Source organism: Varanus komodoensis, unplaced genomic scaffold (genome assembly GCF_004798865.1).
Source record: "Varanus komodoensis strain SLA01 unplaced genomic scaffold, ASM479886v1 scaffold4, whole genome shotgun sequence".
Taxonomy (NCBI): Eukaryota; Metazoa; Chordata; class Lepidosauria; order Squamata; family Varanidae; genus Varanus; species Varanus komodoensis.
In genome coordinates, this window is record NW_025335941.1 from 9,344,253 (window position 1) to 9,365,854 (window position 21,602).

The 21,602-nt window shown below is 37.9% G+C and overlaps 1 protein-coding gene across 3 annotated transcripts in view; it reads left to right on the forward strand.

The window, feature by feature from the left end:
* Positions 1 to 21,602, forward strand: part of KDM6A (lysine demethylase 6A) — a 139,648-nt gene that overhangs the window by 108,933 nt on the left and 9,113 nt on the right. For all 3 annotated transcript variants that reach the window (XM_044442763.1, XM_044442764.1, XM_044442765.1), the window contains 9 exons: positions 5,044 to 5,173; positions 5,971 to 6,076; positions 6,665 to 6,870; positions 9,696 to 9,760; positions 11,495 to 11,569; positions 13,663 to 13,811; positions 14,911 to 15,025; positions 16,442 to 16,629; positions 17,619 to 17,760. In XM_044442763.1, the coding sequence (XP_044298698.1) occupies positions 5,044 to 5,173; positions 5,971 to 6,076; positions 6,665 to 6,870; positions 9,696 to 9,760; positions 11,495 to 11,569; positions 13,663 to 13,811; positions 14,911 to 15,025; positions 16,442 to 16,629; positions 17,619 to 17,760 (1,176 nt within the window). The remainder of the gene's footprint in view (positions 1 to 5,043; positions 5,174 to 5,970; positions 6,077 to 6,664; positions 6,871 to 9,695; positions 9,761 to 11,494; positions 11,570 to 13,662; positions 13,812 to 14,910; positions 15,026 to 16,441; positions 16,630 to 17,618; positions 17,761 to 21,602) is intronic.

Consider the following 21,602-nt stretch of genomic DNA (forward strand, 5'->3'; position numbering starts at 1 on the left):
CCGCCATCCCCCGGAGTCCACTTAAGCTCACACCAACTGCTTCAGTGACTCCATCTAGCCACCTCATCCTCTGCCGTCCCCTTCTTCTTTTGCCATCTATTGTTCCCAACATTAGGCTCTTCTCCAGGGAGTCCTTCCTTCTCATTAGGTGGCCAAAGTATTAGAGTTTCATTTTCAGGATCTGGCCTTCTAAAGAGCAGTCAGGGTTGATCTCCTCTAGGACTGACCGGTTTGATTGCCTTGCTGTCCAAGGGACTCGCAGGAGTCTCCTCCAGCACCACAGGTCAAAGGCCTCAATTCTTCGGTGCTCAGCCTTCCTTATGGTCCAACTTTCACAGCCATACATTGCAACTGGGAAAACCATAGCCTTGACTATACACACTTCTGTCGGCAGGGTAATGTCTCTGCTTTTTAGTATGCTGTCTAGATTTGCCATAATGGCTCTTTAGTTAATGCCAACTCTATCCATAATTGAATAAAAGAGTGAATATTTTGTCATATCATAGATCTTTATATTTTAAAGTCATGGGAACTTTTATTGTTTGATTTGAACTTCAGTAAAGAACAGTTAGTAATACTCTGTTTAATTCAGTCTTGCAAACAACTACATCATGTGTCCCCAAACTGTCCTCTTTATCCATATTACTGCATTGCTTTCTAGCAGGGAAAACAGCTGTGCATTTTAACTCTTCTGTCCCAAGAAGATCAGAAGGGAAGGAGAATAAGCAGTCATTGTAATATTCTGCTGTTTCTCTTGCTAGAAAAATAATTTTACTTTAAAGGGTTTGGAAAGAGGAACAGCAGAGAAGATAAAGCAGTGGCAGGGGTGTGGTTGAAGTAGTTGCTACTTGTCTGCTCCCCTGGAAGCAATTGCTGCCTACTCTGAGTAAGTAGAAAATTGTTTGTCTTATTAGGCAAGAAAGCTCATACTTAAAACCGTAGGGATTCTGCAGGAGTGAAGGGCAGCATTTATTTTAGCCAAAATGGTGTTGTGAGCAGCCCCAACATTTCATTTCAAATTCTTCTGTGGACATGTTTGGCTTCTGGCAGCAATATGCTTATAATATAGCAGCATCAAAAAAGGATGTTTTATGTTTTGTAAAAAGACTGTGAATGGCCTCATACGCCACTCTTTTGCAAATCACATCCACAATTCATCTTGGCTTCTGACAGGTCCATCCAGTTCTCAGATCAAGAAGAGTAATCAGGCAATATCCATGGGAAGTCACCAGTTCATAGTGTAAGCTAGTTCCATTGGAATATGCTGAATTTCTTTAAATAATAAGATGCAAAAACACCAGGAAGTGGTTTTGGGTTTTTTGGGGGTGGGGGTCACCATCCTTTTTCCAATATCCATGCCTAGAAAGGGTGTAAAGGATAGCAATAGGAACGCAAGATATGTTTGTTATTCTATGCACATAGGATTCTTCCTTCAATTTCCAGTATTCTTTTTAGCATAGACATCTAAAAGCAAACTGTACAATTAGAAACTTGATTTTGGGGGCAGGCTAAGAGGATTTTGATCACTAGATCTGGGCCTTTTTTGCTTTGTAATTTCATTGGAATTTCTCTAAACGCCACTATGATTTTTAGATTGTAGTTGTAATAGATCCTAAAAGTCAAAGACTAATCTGTCTGGTCTTAGTATAGAATTACTGTTTATAACCAGAGCTAACAATTTGGTGCATTTAAATAGGAGAAAACAGATACAGAGCTTATTAACTGGTTCCATACAACATGGCAATCCACCCTAACTAGCCACTGTGGGTTGACATGTCATTGAACCCAAACCAGTTTTTCACAGGGTGGTTTGTTTTGGAACAAGAGGCCACCCTGACAACACATGGCTTGTTCTAGGGGTTGTAGACCTCATAATGGTGGGCATGTTGTCCAAACCTGGGAGACAGGTTTCACTGTAGTATATGGCAAGAAAACTGCTCAGCAGGAGCAGCCAAAAAAAAAAGCCTTGCAACTCTTGGTGAGTTCAGCCATGCCACCACCACTGTTAGCCAGAAAAATCCCAAGTCACAGGTGAGCCGCCTTTTTGAGAGAAGGAACAAGTGTGGTTGAATGTCTTCCTAACTCAGGCATTTGGAGTTATTCATATTTCAACTGCCCAATAGCCAAAGCTCTCTGGATAGGTTTCAACAGCACATAAAGTACAGAAAGTGACGAGTGCACACTTACAGCTGTTAAACATATATGTAGCTTTGCCTGGAGACCAAGATCATTCACTTTATTGTATTCCCAATTATTATGTATGGGTGTGAAAGCCTGACAGTGAAAAAAGCTGACAGGAAGAAAACTGATGGATTTGAAACATAGTGCTGGAGGAGAGCTTTGCAAATATTCTGGACCAACAGAAAGACAAACAAATGGGTCCTAGATCAAATCAAGCCAGAGCTTTCCCTAGAAGCAAAAATGACAAAATGAGGCTGTCATACTTTGGACACATCATGAGAAGTCAAGACTCACCAGAGAAAACAAACAGGCAGTTTGTTAGGGGAAGTCAAAGGCAGAAGTCGAAAGGGAAGATCAAATAAGAGATGGATGGACTCCATACAGGAAGCCACAGCCTTGAATTTAGAACAATTACACAGGAATGTCATGGATAAGACCTTTCATTCATAAGGTCACCAGAAGTCAAAGACAACTTGATGGCACATAACAACAACAGTTTTGCCTGGTCTCTTTGTCAGTTACAGTTGTCAAGTGGTAGCAGACAATAAGGTAAGACTACATATAGGCTATTTTGCAAATAGTTGACAACTGTAAGTTGTGTAGCTTTCTCTCCTGACAAACAGGAAGGAAACTGGAGATCCATACTTCCAATTGGGGTGGGCTGAAGATCTCCCCCTTAGCCAGATAATCCTCTGAGTCTGGGCTTTAGGAGCTGCATTGACTCTTCTCAGTGCCCTTCAATTTTTGGACTTTTCCCAAGTCTCCATCTTGTCCAGAAGGAGGAGCTAAGGCCATCCCCTTTTGCAACTCCTTCTCAGAGTCATTACTGCTGTCAAAAAGCCCTGAGGAAAGTAGCTGGATAGGGCTGAGTAAATGGGACCACATGGGGGGGGGGCACCCCATTCATTCTGTTTTGTTCTGCAGCCTCTAAGGTGTTAATTGTGTTTGCTTTTAAGTGTCTTGGAAATGCATACAGTAGGACTTCCATATCCACAGGGGATAGGTTCCAAGCCCCAGCAGATCTCTGAAACTGCAGATAATAGGGAACACTATATACTGAATGTGCTGTACATCCCTATGATAAATTTTAATTTATAAATTATTACACTAAATAAGGGCTACTTAAACACAAGCTTTGCAATACCATGAGAGTCGATTTGGTAACTGAGATGGCTACCAAGTGACTAACTCTGGGAAGAAATACTAACAAAAGTGGGGTTGCGATTGAAGCAGGGAGGGGGAGACAAGATGGATTCTGCTGTATAGGACCCTGGGATGTGATCTGAAGGATCCAGATGGTGAAAGGATGGGGAGAATAACTCACAAAACATTTGATCATCTGTCAGATAAGCCATGGGTTATTCTGAGAACATGCTACCAATTGGCAGGGTGGGCTGCCTTGTCAGGTGGTCTTGCCTAATGATTTTCAGTTGGCATAAAGTAAATATAAAAAAGAATTTTCACTTTGTAGTTTAGTTTCAGGAAATGAAACCTTGGGTAGTGAATCTGGTCAGGGCAGTATATAAACTAGCCTTATCGGACATGGTACTCTCCAGAGGCATTGAACTGCAATTCACATCATGTTCATCTAATATGGCCATTGAGTCCTTGCTATTGTTTGTGCAGTTCCAAAGTATTTTCTGTTCATCCTCTCTTCAGTCAGTGCAATCACAACTGTTTGCTTAAATCTTTTGACTATTTCACATCAGATACTTAAAAACAAAGATTCTGCAATACATTTTAATGCCATGTTTTAAAATATAAGATTGAATGAAGCCTGACTAGTATGCTATTATGCCATCAGTATGCCTTGGTGGGGGTTTTGGGGAGCTTGGAAACTTGAGTTTTATTAGAATGGAATTTGTGATACTGTATTAGTTTGTGAATGGCTTGTTAGACTGAAACATGAATTTCATCTTGAGATTCTTTTTCTCATGGAACCATGATAAAGTTCACACATTGTTCTTGTGTTCTGTCAGATCTGCTTCACAAAAATGTAACAATTTATTTATTTAAAACTTTTATATCCCATCCTGTACCAATGTCTCGGGACGGTCTTACAAAAAAGCAGAATAGAGCACAGCATCCAAATAATTTCTTATTCAATAAAGCCCACAATTAAAATCATAGTCAAGCCTTAAAATAATGGGAAAATAAAAAGGTCTTAGGCAGGTACCGAAAAGAATGAAGTGTTGGCGCCAGGTGAACCTCTCTGGGGAACGCATTCAATAAACCAGGGCACCACTGCAGAGAAGGCCCTTCTCCGGGTAGCCAATCTCCTAATCTCCTTCAGTGAAGGCTCCCGAAGAAGGGCCTCTGCCCCAGATCTTAAGGGGCAGGTAGATACATAGGGAAGGAGATGCTCCTTCAGATATCTAGGTCCTATTTACTTTTTTCTGCCTTCTTTGTTTACCTTCTCTCCTGTTTGCTTCTTTCACCCCTTCATACAGGTGTGTAAAATGAGTGAAGGTTAGGGTAGACAAGAAAACTTACCTTAAAATTGAACTCCCAGTTAGATCTTTGCTTTTACCAGCTTGAGCTCAGCCTTTGCACAACTTTTCCTATGAATTGATTTTTCCTAAACTGGATGATAAAGAGCTCTATCTCATGTTTCAAACTAATATCTCTCTTCCTGGAATTCAGTTGTATTCTAAGTTGAAGCTGCACATTCAGGAAATAAAGTAAATATTTTTAAAATGTAATCTAAGAAAATACTGAAAATCCTTCATTAAAAATATATTTACAGTTGTTTACAGTACTTAACAGTTACTGTTCTTTACAGCTTAAATGTGTGTGCTTAGTAATAATGCACACTTGGTATCTGTATCCATTCAGGTATTTATATAACTTTTCATTTCTTAGGAATTTGGGTAAAAATGGCCTATCTAACAGTAGCATTTTACTGGATAAATGCCCTCCTCCAAAACCACCACCACCTCCATATCCTCCCCTGCCAAAGGACAAATTGAATCCACCAACACCTAGTATTTATGTAAGTATCATTTCGCTGTTGGAAGAAATGGGTTGATGCCTTTTGAAAGCAAAGGGCAACTTTTATATGCTGAACATACTTTTGTACAGATACTCTGGCTGTGATACCTAAAGCCCTTTAGGCTTATGCAGAGGCCTAGTAGGCTTCAGATATTTTTCACAAAGCAGTCTGCCTTCTACTGTTTTCCCAGTGCTGCATTTTAAACAGTGGTTTATCCAACACACAGAAGGGATGGTAGCCCTGCTATGCAAGAAGATCTTGTTGCACATCTTTCCGGATCATGACCGCTATTCATAGAGGATTTGAATGCCTCCTTGACAAGTCACCTGAAGAAATTGTTTAAAATGAGCATCACATTTTATGTGTCATATCTTGTAATATGAGTTTCTTGGTTTCTCTCCCTGTGTGGATATTTCAGTGTCAGACTTGCCATATCCTACATATCCCTGTAACTTTCTAAGTGCAGTAATGTTTTTAAATATCAGAAAAGCCACAGAATGAGAGAACGGACATAGCAAATTGTTGCCTGATTGTAGCTTCTAAATGAATTGCAGAACTCTTGGTTAGACCACAGCAACACTATCAGCATCCATCCTTAAGTATATCTGATAATCCTTGAAAATGCTACTTTTCAAACTCTGACTAGGTGAATGTTATATCCATGTCATACAGTGGTATCTGTAACCAGAAATACTGTGATAATGACTGAGGAACCAGTCCAGGTCTGTATTCTGTTAACTTGAAATAATTCTGAAATTTAAGTTGCCATATTCTTATATTCCTTTTTATTTTTGTAGTTGGAAAATAAGCGTGATGCTTTCTTCCCACCCTTACATCAATTTTGTACAAATCCGAACAATCCTGTTACTGTAATACGTGGCCTTGCTGGAGCTCTTAAGTTAGGTAAGTTTGCGCTACAAAACTTAACTTTGTATATTTAGATCTTTTCTATAAAATATACTGTTTTAAGATAGGATAGTTTTAACATAAGAGAATTGGAACTGATGATGATTTTTTTGTAAATTCACATGCCTTTTTAATTTTAAAATAAATATTTTTTTTCAAAATTCCCAACCCAGAAATTCCTAATTCATCTCTAACAAGCATGTAGCACCCAAGTTTAATCTTAAAACTACAGTTGCAATCTAGATTTCTCTAATGTTGCCTTTTATATGACATATATTGAAAACAAAACACTGTTGCTTGGGAGAGGTTAGGTAAGTAACTTTGAGTCCCCCCCCCCCCAAAGAAATCCCACCTTTAATGGAAATTTGTCTTAACATTTTCTGCAAACCTGAATGTCTACATACCTCTTAAAACAGCTTTTGCTTCAGTTGAGAAATATTTGCTTGTTTGGTCAATGTATTTATATGAAAATTGCTGGTGTCCTCTTTCCTTTTGGACTGCCTGTTCATTGATCTCATGCTGTTCCTGTAGTAGCAATGCATGTAAAAGAGCTGTTACTTCATTAAGTATATTGCTGTTCCCTAGATCTAGGACTCTTCTCTACCAAAACATTGGTAGAAGCTAATAATGAACACTTAGTAGAAGTGAGGACACAGCTGTTGCAGCCATCAGATGAAAACTGGGACCCCACTGGAACAAAGAAAATATGGCGTTGTGAAAGCAGTAAATCTCAAACTACAATTGCTAAATATGCACAATACCAGGCCTCCTCATTCCAAGAATCATTAAGGGTAAGTTGACCATTATAATTCCTTTACTGATTAAGTCATACTAACTTTCTTGTTTTTATTTATTGAGCAGATATGCCTATGTAAGAAAACTCCAAAGGCAAAGGATTTTGAACTTCATGAAAGCACTGCTATTAACATTTTAAATAATGAAATACTTGGATTTTCAATAACTTAATGAATGTTAAGATCAGGAACAGATAATCATTTTTTTCTTGTGAAAAAAGCATTCTTGTTTGGCCTATTTTATTTTTTAAAGAATGCTGATCTTCACTCGAGTTAATAGATATAGAAGGAAAACCCTGCATTCTTCTGCTAATTAGCTACTGCATACTGTTTGTCTTTATGTAGTTATTACAGTATTTGAAGCCTCTCTAAAGTATTTACCATATTAAAACAAAATGCCCCATGGTGAAACTTTTTCTTCCTTTAAAAAATTGCCAGCTTGTTTGGTACTTTAGTACAATACATGTGCACTTTATTCTAAGTACTAATAGGTAACCTAGTCTTGGAACATGAATTCTCTTGAGGTATATAAATCCAGCGCTATGAGAGGGGTGAGATATCTTTGAGATAAAGAGGAAGAAACATCCTCTGTTTGATACAAAATGCAATGGAACTTCATTTGTTTCAGTGGGAAGGGAGAAGGTATTAGACTACTGCCTACATTAGAAAAACAAGGGCAGGGGAAGGAATACAAAATAAAAGACATTGTATCATTAAATCACAAATACCTACTAGAATAAAATAGTTTGAGGTTGCAAATGGAAGAAAGAAAGGCCTTGTGGGTTGTGATTGATGCAAAAAGTGGTAATAGAAAGACAAGTGAAAGTTGGGCTTGGTTGATGGGTGGGTACATTCAGCTGAGAACTTAACAATACTTGGTTGGGCTGAAGAGGAACACAACTTGAATTTTTCTAGATTGCCCATGATGATGGGGCAAATGATATATTCACTGGAGATTTCCAGCTGCTGGTTGGAGAATGGAGCTAGCGTTATATTTTCCCAAATCATTCCAATGCTGTTGGAGGCTACCAGAAGCATTAAGACTGTCTGATTCTGAGGGCTGAAAGCTAAACAAGAAAGATAAGAGAATGGACAAAATCACAGGGGAGTGCAATGACTGATCCCTAGAAGGGATTGCACTCCTCCTGGGAGACAGTGTATGCAGTTTGGAAGTTTTTCTGGACTTAGAAGGAAGTGGGGGATGCTTGGGATGGTGATGACCAGGAATGTTTTTTACCAGCTTAAGCTGGGATATCAACTGCAATCCTTCCTGGAGAAGAGAGTCCTTTCATCAATTACCCATGCCCTAATGGCATCCAGCCTGGATTACTATGATGTGAATTACATAGAATTTCCTTTAAAGTTGGTTCAGAAATTGAAGTTGCTTATTAGTAAGTGATAAGTAGCCAGATTGTGTTGTACCTATTGTACTTGTTGCATTGGTTTGTTGTTGTTTAAAGTGTTTGACTGCTGGCTACTTGAATGATTGAACCCATACCAGCTTGCTGACACTCTGAAATCAGCATCAGAGGCCCTACTTCAGTGCCCTCCTGTAAGAGCAATTAGGGTGTCAGGCACCTTCACGGTAGCAGTCTTCTACTACGGGAACCTTGTTCTAGTTGATGTCTATCAATTCCCATTGTATACAGGCCTTCAGGGAGTTCAAAAGACTGGTTGAATTAGGATTTTGGGGGGGGGGGGATTGTGTATATGGTACTTGCTGGTTGTGAAATTTGATTTTATCATTGGTTTCTTTATTCTAATTACATCTTGTGCTTTTAAGTGTTTTTATCACTGCCTTGGAAGTGTTTAGCTTAAAAGATGGCTTCCATGTGTTTTAAATACATTAATATGCACAAGGAGGGAATGATAAAATTTATTTTTCAATCAGTTTTATTCTCACATAAATGACTGTTTGAAATTAGTTCTATTAATTAATCTTAATTAACTACAGTTGCAATACTATGGTCCCTTGGAAGATAGATTAGTACTCCTCCTTTGAGGAAAAGATTCTGCCATTGGAGGGAGAGATCTGACCTCAGCTGCCACTGAAGCCCTTATGAAAACTTTTGAGGCCCTTGCAGGTCTGACTTGGTATAGCAAAACTGATGGTGGATCAGGAAGGGGGTGTTGTGGGCTTCTCAGGAAGATGTGAAGCCCTCCCAGCCCCAGTCCCCAGGCATGCTTCTGACAACTCAGGAAATGTATGCCAGCCCTGAAACTGATGCACATAATTCCCCTCACATTCTTTGTGATTGGAGGAAAATCATTCAATTAAAAATGGAGCACAAAGGAAAGAAGGAAAATCCTTTTCCTCTCCCTCAGCATGAGACTGTCAATGCTTTGAATGAGGTCTGCCTATGCATCTCTCTACTGCAATTCAGTAGTATTGATCTACAAGCTGTATTCTAGAATGAAAATCAAGTAAAAATACTACAGTCCTGTGGACACAGAGGTGTGCCTTATAATTAGTATATCTTGCTATATGGATAGACTTCTTAACAATACTTTGTAATATTAGATATGTGTATGCCTTTTAGAGGGAAATGTGGAATCTGATGAGGGTTGCATATGGCATCTTTGAGAAGATCGTCTATGACCAGACTCTTCAGTTATATCTATTCCTTGGGATATTTAAGAATTATGTAAGGTAACTTTTCCTGTGTAGTGTGCTTATTTTTGTGGTCAGAAGAGAGTGACTAGTTGCATTTCTACAGAGGACATTTCCATGCTTATATGCTAAAATATTGCTGGTCATTTCATACTTCATATATAGCACATATATGCCATTTATGATTAAAAAACATATTTGACTTCTACAGGAGGAAAACGAGAAAAAAAGTCACCATAAGGACCATTCAGATAGCGAATCAACATCTTCTGATAAGTGAGTAGATAGAATGTAAATACATGGTTTTAAGAATATTTGTGCATGAAATTTGCTCTTTGCAGTCCTAGATCTTCTCCTTTCTGCCTGCCCTTCCAGTCTTCCCTAGTGCTTCCCCATCTAAAGAAGTATTCCATTTCAATTCTGTTTTTTTTTTTCTATTGTGGAGTTTTGGTGATTGATGCTGTTTCCCTTTCCTACCAAAATCAAGCCTGCTTCACACTCTCTCCCAACAGTGTGAGAGCTGATTCTTCTTGATGCATGCCATATCAGTTGCTCAATTGCACAGTGCAGTTGACTGAGTGAGTTTTTTCATGTGGGACTAGATCTATGTTACCAACTGCATTAATGTGCACCTAGATATGGAGAGATCAGTCTGTTTTACAGAGGAGCAGCTCAAATAGACAGTTTATTTTTACCTGAAACCTTAGCTAATAAAGAGAGCTTCCTGGAAAAATACGTTATGTACAGGAAAGGCAATTTCTTGCCTTAAGACTTAGTATTTGGAGGTTTCCAACCAAATGAGTTCCCAAAGCTATGTTGTTGGTGTTGCCGTATACCTCAACTATTAAGACAAAATTGCTGCAGGATCCAGAGGTCTTGATAGTAATAAATAGAAAGACATTAAAAATGACTACTTCCATTTTTTCCTTAGTGATTTTTCCTACAGATCCACATTATCATTACTTTAATTTGATGTCTCATTGGTTTCTCCATGACCATGTAAGCAGTGTAACAAAAAATTCAAAGCTGTCTCTGACTTCTCATAATAAGTCATGAGTTGGCATTTCTTAAGGTTCACAAACAGACTTTGTTGAACCCTTGGAGAGTATTTGATAATTGGGCAGTTAGAGCACTATAAATCAGGTACGGGCAGGTCATGTCCACCTTATCTTCCCCTCATGCTACAGCTCTTGCTGCCCCCTTCCTAAATAAAAAGTAACTAAAGAAATTGCATGTTATAAAGAGACTTGCCATATTGCTGTTAATGATGTTTTTGTATGGTTTTGTATAGCTTTGTTTTTGTTGTAAGCCGCCCCGAGGATTTGTTGCGATGGGGGCGGCATAGAAATGTTTTAAATAAATAAATAAATAAATAAGCAAGCAAGCAAGCTGACATGTGGGATTGATAAGTAAGGATGATTTTAATGATATATGGGATTTGTTTATTGAACATTTATTAATAAAAGGGAAGGGTATTAAACCTTTGGTTGATTCAGTGCAATTTTGGATGGAAGGGGTATTCCTGAAACAGCAGGAAGATAAAAGTAAGGAAGAAGGAAGGAAGGAATACATAGCCATAGTTCCAATGGAGGGGTGCACTAGTTGTTTTTATATATAGCTTATTGTTGTATTTTGTGTTTTTCCTTTATTTTTATTATGCATTTTATATTTGTATTATTGTTTTGTAATAGTTAATAAAATTTTAAACAAGAAAAAGGTACCTGAAGAAATTGGATACCCAAACTACTAAACAAGCTAAATTTAACAATAGTGGTAGTACAGAGTTATTCCCCCCCCCCCCCCCCGGGGACTCTTATGGGGGAAATGGGGACAAAAATAGCCCCTCGATCTCCTAAACATGTTGACTTTTGTAGATAACTAAAAATTCTAGAATTCATATTGTCTTCTTTAAAACTAGTTAAAATTTATAACTGTACAAAATTTATAACTATACCAAACCTCAAAAAACTTGTTAATGTCCATCTCTTATTTGTATCTTTTATTTTACAGTTCTGGTAGGAGAAAAAAAGGACCTTTTAAAACTATCAAATTTGGGACCAACATTGATCTTTCAGATGATAAAAAGTAAGTAAAGATACATATGTATACTTGCCATAAAAGGCTAGTGTTTCTTACCACATCAAAATATGAATTATTTTAATTGAATTGCTAAATCTGATTTTACTAAACTGTATTACTTTATCAATAAGATTTGATTTGATTATCAAGTATTGAGTAATTTAGCTGGAGGTATGGTTGTTGACTATCAGACTAGGTAAACCCAGGTGTGAGAATATGCTGTATTATTTTGCTTGTTCAGCCATGTAGTAACAAGAAAAAAACACCTGGATTTTTCTACTTCATTTTCAAGGGTAATCCATTCAGTCTGCTTTATTAAGCAGATGTACTCAGATTAAATCCCGCACACACACCTCTTACTTTCAAAAGCTGAACTGTCAAACTCCTTTTCCAGTAAAAAGGTCAGGAGAGCAGTTTGACTCTGCTGAGCCTACAGAGGGTCAGGACATGGGGAAAAGGTTTCTCCCCCATGGAGACCAAGGGAGAAAACATAAAAGAGGAGGGTCATGCTGGTAAAGGGATTTCACTTGCCGAAACAAAGAACCCCAGCTGCTGCTTGGCAAATGGTCCCCTTGCATGTTTGCTTTCAATGGGTGGCTCACCTACAAGTGGGAGGGGAAAGGATTTCCAGGGAGCCATCTCTGACAGCCATCCCCAAGTGTGGGTTAAGCATTTTGTGGTAGGTGGCAATGGCAGTCACCAGGCAGCTTCTTGGACAAAGGGCCAAGGGTGTTTTGCTTTTCTTGCCAAAGGGCTCACTGACTGTTGGATCTCACCCACATAGAGACATGGTATCTGGATTCAGATAACACAAAGTCATCCATGAGTGGCAGCAAGCCTTGAACAGCCCATGAGCACTGCAGAGTGGCTTGTTTAGGGGCAAAAAGCCACCCTTAGTGAAGCAGCCCCTTTTCACAGAACACAACAACCTGCCTATAATAACAAACCATGGTGGATTGTCTTGTCTGAATCAGGTCAGACAAGGTAAGCCACTTTCAGGGGAAATGTGCAGTGGCGATTCAAGCATTTCCCTAAGAGGCCTGGTAACAAGCTAACTCTCCATTTGCACATGGATCTAGGCCTGCTTCAGCTGCATGCAAACCTGAACACATTTGGATAGCTTTCTTTGCCTACTCACAGCATACCTTTATGGCTATCTTCTACACACCCCTCTGCCTACAAGATCAGATTATCAGAATGGATGCTTGGAGTTGTGAGAAGTGAACTGATTCATTGAACTCAGACCTCACACTCAGCCCTGGAAGCCTAACATGCAGTGACGGTGCCTTGTACACCAGCAGAATCAAAGGATTTGTGCATGCCTAGAAAGATTTTGACTACTTTTTCTTATTCCATTTTTAAAGGTTTCCTCAGTTTCCAAAAAAGTTTGCTATAAAATCTGGGGAAGGGGATGTATCTAGAAACAAACCTCAAAAGCTCACTTGGGCACTTGAAAGTAAGGTTGTTCTTTGGATTTCAGATTATAAAGTGAAATTTTCACTGAATTTCCAATGCATGTGAGGCATACCTTCAGATGAGAGCCATTCCACCTCCATTTCTCTTCTGGCAGGTGTGATTCTGCACAAAACTACTCCTTAGAACAATTGATTCTGAATTGGTCTTCCAGTATTATCCAGTCAGGTTTCCACATATTAGGTCCCAGATCAGTGAAGGATGATAGTTATGCTCACATCTAATCTGACATAACCAGCAAGACAATTCCTAGGCCCTGCTGAACTCAGCTCCACCACCTATGAGGCTGGGAGGAAGTCTCAGGGAGGAATCCAAGTTCAGATGCACAAAGGGGCCTGCCTTTAGCGCATTGTTAGGCAACCTTGTCCCTTCCAGATGTTTTGGACTACAACTCCCATGAACTCTCAACACAAGCTATGCTGGCTGAGGCTTATAGGGCTTAAAGGCTTGCTCCCTCCAGTACCATTATTCCAGTTAGGATCAGTTCTGCTCAATGCACACAAAGTTTCAATTCAGATTTTAACTGTGTGGAGTAAGTACACATTTTAAAATGTTCTATAAGGTATGTAATTGTGTTTTACTTCCAGAATATCACATGAATAAGTTAGTTTGCTGTTTCACAACAGGTGGAAGCTGCAACTCCATGAACTTACAAAGCTTCCTGCTTTTGTGCGTGTAGTGTCAGCAGGAAATCTTCTTAGTCATGTTGGTCATACAGTCTTGGGAATGAATACAGTCCAGTTGTATATGAAGGTACCAGGCAGCAGAACACCAGGTAAGTAAAGTGGAGTGCCTATATTATGCTACATACTGACAAAAGGGTATGAATTTCTCAATACTCTTGCTTTGACTTTGCTTATCAACAATAATTATAGATTTTAAGCCCTATAGAAGAAGAGTTACCTACTCATTCTTTGTAAAGTACACATCAGTGATGCTATATGAAGAGTAGTAATAAAACATAGGAAATACAGCAACTTTAGCTAAGCTAGAACAAATAGAATCTTAAAACTGAAGTTTGAATTTTAAAGATTGTTTTTGAAAGTGTGTCTTTCAGAATGTTTTTGTCAAATAGTAAGCAAATATATAGTAACATACTCTCCATAATTTTTATGAATTCTGTAAAGTGAAACAATATTTTACACTTGTGTTTCCTATAACTGCAATTCCCATCAGAACTATTTTTAAAAATCATACATCTTAATTAGGAATAGGTTACTGATAATACAATTTTAGACTTATGCCTCCTTATTGAATCATTTTCAGATCGCTCAAGCAAGAAATCATCAGTTCATGATACGTGGCATTATTCTTATTATAAGATGTCTTATAGATTCGTTTTTACATAGAGTTGATGAATTAGATAAGCTAGAACTTGCTGAAATAGTATTATAAGCATGTTAGAATTGGACCCCTCTGAGTTTTATCCCCTCTTGTCTCTTCTTGAAGATGATAACATTGTGACAACTCAACACCAGCTTTTCCTATTTGAAACTAATATCCTTTTCAGTCTGGCTTCTGACCTTGTTCTGGGATTTAAAATGCCTTTGGCTTGGTCATTGTAATCATTATTGTTGTAATTTATTTTCTGTTTGCTTGCTTGCTTGAATATAGGTGATATAAAAGATGGAATATTAAGCTATTTAAATATTGTTAAATAAATGCTATTAAATTACTATTTGAACGAAAAAAACAAAGTTTGCTAGAGCACTTTGAGGATGAGCATGGAACATGAAGTAGCTTTTTGTCACTAAAAATTGTTCATTTTTAAGGTGCTACATGATTCAGTTATTTTTCTTTGTATATAGTGCTCCATACTTTTTAGTGCCTTGCAAACATCACTGTTACTGTTTCGTTTTTCTTATTAATTTCAGGTCATCAAGAAAATAACAACTTTTGCTCAGTCAATATAAACATAGGTCCAGGTGACTGTGAATGGTTTGTTGTTCCAGAAAATTATTGGGGTGTCATGAATGACTTCTGTGAAAAGTACGTTCACTGTTTACACCCCTGTATTCTGTTGCTTGTTATATTACAACCTCACTCTGCCTCTAAAACAGTGTAATTTATGATGTTTAAGAAAATATGTTTGTCATTTTCTGTTTTTTTTCTTACTATATTTCTTTCATATCTCTTCTCTACCACCTTTACATGCATTCTAGTCTAACAGGAGTATTAATGTAAATGTGTGTTGTTAATGTAGCTGGAAACTAAAGAATCAATGTAACTTGTTCTGCTGACCCAAGAGACTTTGAAATTTGGGTTTAACAGGAGCTTTCCATGCTCCATAGTAAGCCTTAGAATGGAGGGATTATAACTAATATGGCAAGGGGATCTGCTGTTCAAAGAAAGAGAGGCAAAATTCCTGTTGGTGTGTGCAAGCACTTGGGCATTACCTAAACTTTAGCTTTTGGAACGCTCATCAGTAGTTGTAAATTGGCTTGTGCTGTCATGAAGAAGAGTTAGGGAGTATGTAGTAATCATGGCTACAGTCCACAAAAGTTCCACACTGAAGCAGTGTGAGTCTATATTACCCTATTTTCTTTGCCAGCCAAAGCTTAGGCATACCTGGTTGTAGAATTCAAGCAATAGCAACTGATGCTGCAGCAACTCTTTGGACTACTTGCAACAGCTTGTGACCAGGCAACAGGGATTCCATGAGTCTGACATCTTGCCAGTGATTACTGCTACTTACTCTCCTTAGTCACAGCATTAGTAGTTGCATAGCTGCTGGACTCTGTGGTCCAGATATCCCTGGATTACCTAGGATTGACAGAGATGGAATTTATTCAAAAAGAAACTGGATGGCCATCTGAGTGGGATGATATAAATTGATGTCCTGAAACAGCAGGGAGTTGGACCCAATGGCCTTCATGGCCCCTTCCAACTCTACTATTCTGTGGTTCTATATCAACACAATACTCTGCAGTGCTGTACAACACAACAGAGTTGCAGATAAATACCAGTTGTGCCAGCAGCTATTCTATGATAATTCATGAAGCTAATATTTATTAATTTCTCAAACTTACGTTCTGCTATATTGGCCTTCAGGGTCTATTACTGAAACCACATTTCTGGAAGGTGCTCCTTTAGATAGTATATTTGTCCCTGTAAATACTGTGTAAACATTAGGACAAGCAGTTCAATTTACATTGTAATTCTTTGCACAATCCTATGTCTATTTAGACAGAAAGGGCTTGGCTGGTTGGAGAATGCTAGAAATAGCAGCACTTACTTCTGTCTAAACATACATAGGATTTCACTCCAGGAAATAAGAGCTTACTATCTGAACTAATATAATTATTGTTGCTTTTGTCAGTTGTGTCCAATACTTTGAATTTCTTTAACATTTTATAGATAGGGTATTTACAATGACAAATGTTTCTTTAACTTTTCTTATTTCAGAAACAATATGAATTTCCTTATGGGTTCTTGGTGGCCGAATCTGGAAGATTTGTATGAAGCCAATGTTCCAGTTTATAGGTTTATTCAGAGACCTGGAGATTTGGTGTGGATAAATGCTGGGACCGTTCATTGGGTTCAGGCTATTGGCTGGTGTAACAATATTGCATGGAATGTTGGCCCTCTTACAGGTATGATCATATATCTTATACTTTTGTTGTGTGCTTAGAAAATGCTAACCCTAAAATCCCAATTTTCAACAGATTAGGTATTTGCAAGATACGAAGGCAGACCGTGATACTGAAAGGGTAGATATTAGATCTTAGCAAGCATTTTGAAAAATTTTCAGAGGAAATGAAGCCTGTTCTGAGATTAACAACCAGCCTGTAAACAACAGCAATTTATATTGTATTTTCAAAATTAACAACTTGTAATAGAACAAATTTGGATTTATTTACATTGAAATATATACAGTATTTAAGGGTTTCTGTATGCAGTAGCATAGGCTGCATTCTGATTTACATCTGATCCTCCAAACCATAATTTGGAGGAACAAGAATAAGATGTATGTACTTATGCTCTCTCCTCCCTTTGACTCAATAGAGCACATCCTAATTAGTCAAATCATGGACTCCTAGTTTGAACCAGGCCCTACAAACCAAGGATGGAATGATGGTTAGCTATCCCAGACTGGTCTCCTCCCCCCTCCCCCCAATACAAATTGCCAGTTAGGACAGAAGAAAACAGCTTTGAAAACTGAAAAAGTATGCTATTAAGTTGAGTTCATGAGGAGAGGGGGGAGCGCACACAACTTTTCCCAGTCTTCCAAATCTTGGTTTGAGGAATGCGACAAATAAAATCATAAGCCTTACATTGTCAGTACATGAACCCAACTTTGGTAGGAATATGGTTCCTTTTTAAAAAGCCTCAACTTAAGGGGAAGGAAATTTAATTTTTCTGTTTATTCTCAGAATACCTGCTAGGATCTTCAGTATTTTCTCCTATATCTTTTTTTTTTTGGTATGGCGTGTGCAATTTAAAATGGTACTATGCTAATTTACTTGGTAAACTGCTAAACTGTTTTGTGTGCAATTAAGCTTTTCTTAACTGAGAAGAACTACATTTTAGATATTCTTAATAGCAACCTGGGTGCCCATATTTCCCTATGTTTTTCTTGTAGCCTGCCAATATAAACTGGCTGTGGAACGGTACGAGTGGAATAAATTGCAAAGTGTGAAGTCAATAGTACCTATGGTTCATCTTTCCTGGAACATTGCACGAAATATCAAAGTCTCAGATCCAAAGCTTTTTGAAATGATCAAGTAAGTCTATTGTAAAACTGTATACCATTTTTACTGTGCCTTGATTGTTGCAAGATACAGATTGTTGCAAGAGCAGAAACAAAGTTTCTGGCTTGAAATACTGACAAATATTGAGGATAGCTCAATCGCCACTGAAACATTTCCAGTGTTAATGTTGTTGCTGTTGTTTCTAAAGTGCAATACTCATGCTGAAAATACCAAATAGAAATGTCAGTTGTCCTTTATCACTATGACTCTACATCATTCAATTTGCAAATAAACTGCAAAGGCAACTAAAAAGAGTAAAGAGCAACTAAAAAGGCAACTAAACCTAGTATTCTGGCTAAGCATGCTACCCCTCAGTGGCTATGAGTGGCATTGCAATATAGAACAATCAACTGAACAGACTTCATTTTTCCATTTTATATCAAAAGACTAGAAACTACACAAGTGAATGATGGCCAGTTTTTGCTGCTTTCATTTGAGTTTTGTATATAAGTATCTATAACTAAGATACTTCTGACCTATGGATCAAATTGTCTGGGGCTAAACAAAGGCATATAAAATCCTGTGCCATTTGGAAGAGTCCATCTTGCAATATTTATCTCTTCTAATTAGTTGAACCTTCTTCCTTTTCTATTAAATTCCAATTAGAATTTAAAAGTGGATAGGGCCAGCCTGGCTGTAAAATGTGTAGAATAGTTGAAAAGCTTCTATTGACTCTTTTAAAGTATAAAAGGATGATGATCATGATGATAATGATTCTTGCTCCCTTTTCTCTCCTCCTTAGTTTGTTTTCCTGACTTCCAAGATTCTTGGGGAGAGAACAAAATTAGTTTTCTGTTATCAGTACTACCTTATAGTCAATTACTGTATATTTTTCATGTGGGGAAGTGATGTCCCCACCTGCCAAATCTATAACCTCATTTTGTAGCCTTTGGTAAAAGTGGAAGAACAGAAGTTATTATGGACATACCTATAATACCCAAGGTACAATTTAGTATCTGCACCCAACAGTAATATAATGTCCCTTGCTCACATTTCAGGATGTTAGTGAATAAATTAAATATGAATTGATACATTGTTTTGTGCGGTTACATTAGGTCACACTAATACTTGTAACACTGGTGAGTTAAAACAAAATAAAATGTTGCATTTGGAAGACAAGCCTTCTGAAAGACACTATAATTAAAGTGTAACCGAACATTATTATAAAAGAAATGAAGAGGACAAAGAGCAGATAATGGGATAGTATTCAAAGAAGGAGGAACTTAAAAGTGTGGAGGAAACCAAGTGAAATACAGAAATGGCAGACTAGAAATACAAGCTAACAACTGAGGTGTCAAGAAAAATAAGAGAGCTCTCATTTTGGTACATAGTTAGTAAATGCCTTAAATTAACTATAACAGGAAGATACAAGTTCTGATGCTTCTTTTGAAGGGAAAAGGGGAAAAAAACAGGATGCAAGCCTCTGCCAGGAGAACTGTACGGAGCAGGGTCCTAAGAAACCATTTCAGGCTCATGATTGACATCTTTCTTCACCATTCTTTGAAAAGGTCTTCCCATTCACTTTGGCGTACCTCTGTAGTGATGGTGTTTGTTTGAATGTGACAGGAACTGTGTATTGTCAGTTAAACCTTGCATCCAGATGTATTGCGTCAGCTCTGCATAGAGCAAATAATAGCCCCCAAATCCCAGTAATTCCAACCCTGTACTGCTTTTTAGTTTGAAACGAAGGGTGACTCTTTTGCTCTATTCCAAATTATTTTATACAAAGAACCAGGAAGACCATTTGAGACCTGCAAAGTATGTCTACTTCCCTTTCCCTGCATATTTGGAGTCTAAAAGAGTCATCTGTCCTCAGGGGAGTGAGGAACTTTGCTAAGCAGATATAATATCGGCATTTTTTGTAGTTTCGGAAAAAATGTGGTGTCTTACTCTATTGTCATGTATTATGAACTGTTGTAAACCACACAGAAAACTTTAGCTATTGTGTGGTATAGAAATAAAATGAATCATCATCATCAGCCTCAGAGGCCCTGTTTACAGCCCCCGACCCCTATTAAGGATAGATGAATTGATACTCACCACTGAAAAGTACTTATCTTTTGTGACTATCTATGGAATTCCTTCTCAGATGTTTTATATTTGGTATCTTCCTCATTTATTGCTTTAGGTAGGTTTAATGGCTTTTTATTTTATTCTGCTTTTAGGAAAAAAAAGATGAATTGGATTTGTAAGCTGTCATTGCTATCTGTTTTAAACTGTAATAAGGCTTTTATTAGTCTGGGCAAAAATAGTTGTATGTTGGTGTTTAAAGTTGAAGATTTTTAGATAATTTCATTTTGAAATATAGCATCTGAATTCCTAAATAAAATCAAAAGCTATATTTTGGGCAGGAAAGAATGAAAAGGACAGAAGAGGTAGTAATATAGAGATAAGCAGGAAATTATTGCACCTAAAGAAAATAGTAAACAATAATTTTCTGTTCCTGTTCCAGCAGAAAGATAAGGTAGGTGATGATGCTGGACATTCTCAGCTGAAGTTTCCAATCAAGTTCATCCTGCCTACTAGCCCCATCAGACTACATCATCAGTAACTTTGGTGTAAGAAAAGAATGGTTGAACCCTAGTACAGTATGCAAAGTCCTCTTTCTGTTTCAGTTAACTAAAATGAAAGTAACTGTTGACCATTTATTTAAAAATAAGCAAAACTTGGGAGTGGTGTCTCTGTTTAAAAAGGGCAGTATCCTATGTGGCATGAACACTGCATTGTAAATTATGTTATACTAGCATAGGAGAGCTCTAGTACAACATCAGGCAGCTATTGAGCAGCAGCATTATTTGAAGGTGGCACGGGTGGAGGATCTTTCACAGTCAGTGGGCAGTGATTCTCAAGCTATCTTTGGTTAGTGCTGCGCAGAAGAAAGATCCACTTCTGAGTTGCTTACCTTGAAAACTCTCTGATGAAACAATCCAAAATTAAACAAGAGATAGCATCAGAAGATGAGATCTGCAGGATGGGAAACACTTTATAAGCTACTGGGGAAGGGAGTGCAAATATTTGCAGCACTGTTGTTAATGACAGTAATATATCAAAACCAAAAGGAAATCTTAGTGATTGACACACAGGAAAAGGGAAGGCCTGATGGTATGCGGCACATGCAGTTGGGACATGGAATGTAAGAAGTATGAATCAAGGCAAACTGAAAGTTCTAAAACAAGAAATGGAAAGAAGGAACCTTGCAGTACTTGGTGTGAGTGAACTAGACATTTCTAAACAGACAAACACAAAGTGCTTTATGCCAGAAATGATAAACTCAGACGAAATGGAGTGGCTCTAATAACGAAGCAAGATATAACAGGTGGTAAAATGTTATAATGCAAAATCTGACCAAATAATATGAATCAGAATTAGTGGAAAACCTTTCAACGTAAGCACCATTCAGGGCTACGCCTCTGCAACAGATGCTGAAGAGGCAATAAGAACTTTGATTCAGATGTTCAAGAGTACATTGATAACAAACCAAAACGATATGTTACTAATCTTGGGTGACTGGCATGCAAGAGCAGGAAACAAAGCAGAATCAAATGTTGTAGGAAAATGTGACCTAGGGGTACAAAATGAAGCAGGAGAACAACTCCTAGAAAGTTGTGGAACCAAGAACCTCTTCATTGCAAACATACTCTTCAAGCAACTGCTCAGACAATTATATACATGGACTTCATAGAAATCAACTAGATTAACTCAGTGAAAGCAGAAGGTGGAAAAGCAGTATTCTTGCTGCCAAAAATAAGACCAGGAGCAGATAGCTGTAGTGGCCATCAGCTTCTAATTTCCAAAATCTTAGTCAAGCTGAAAGA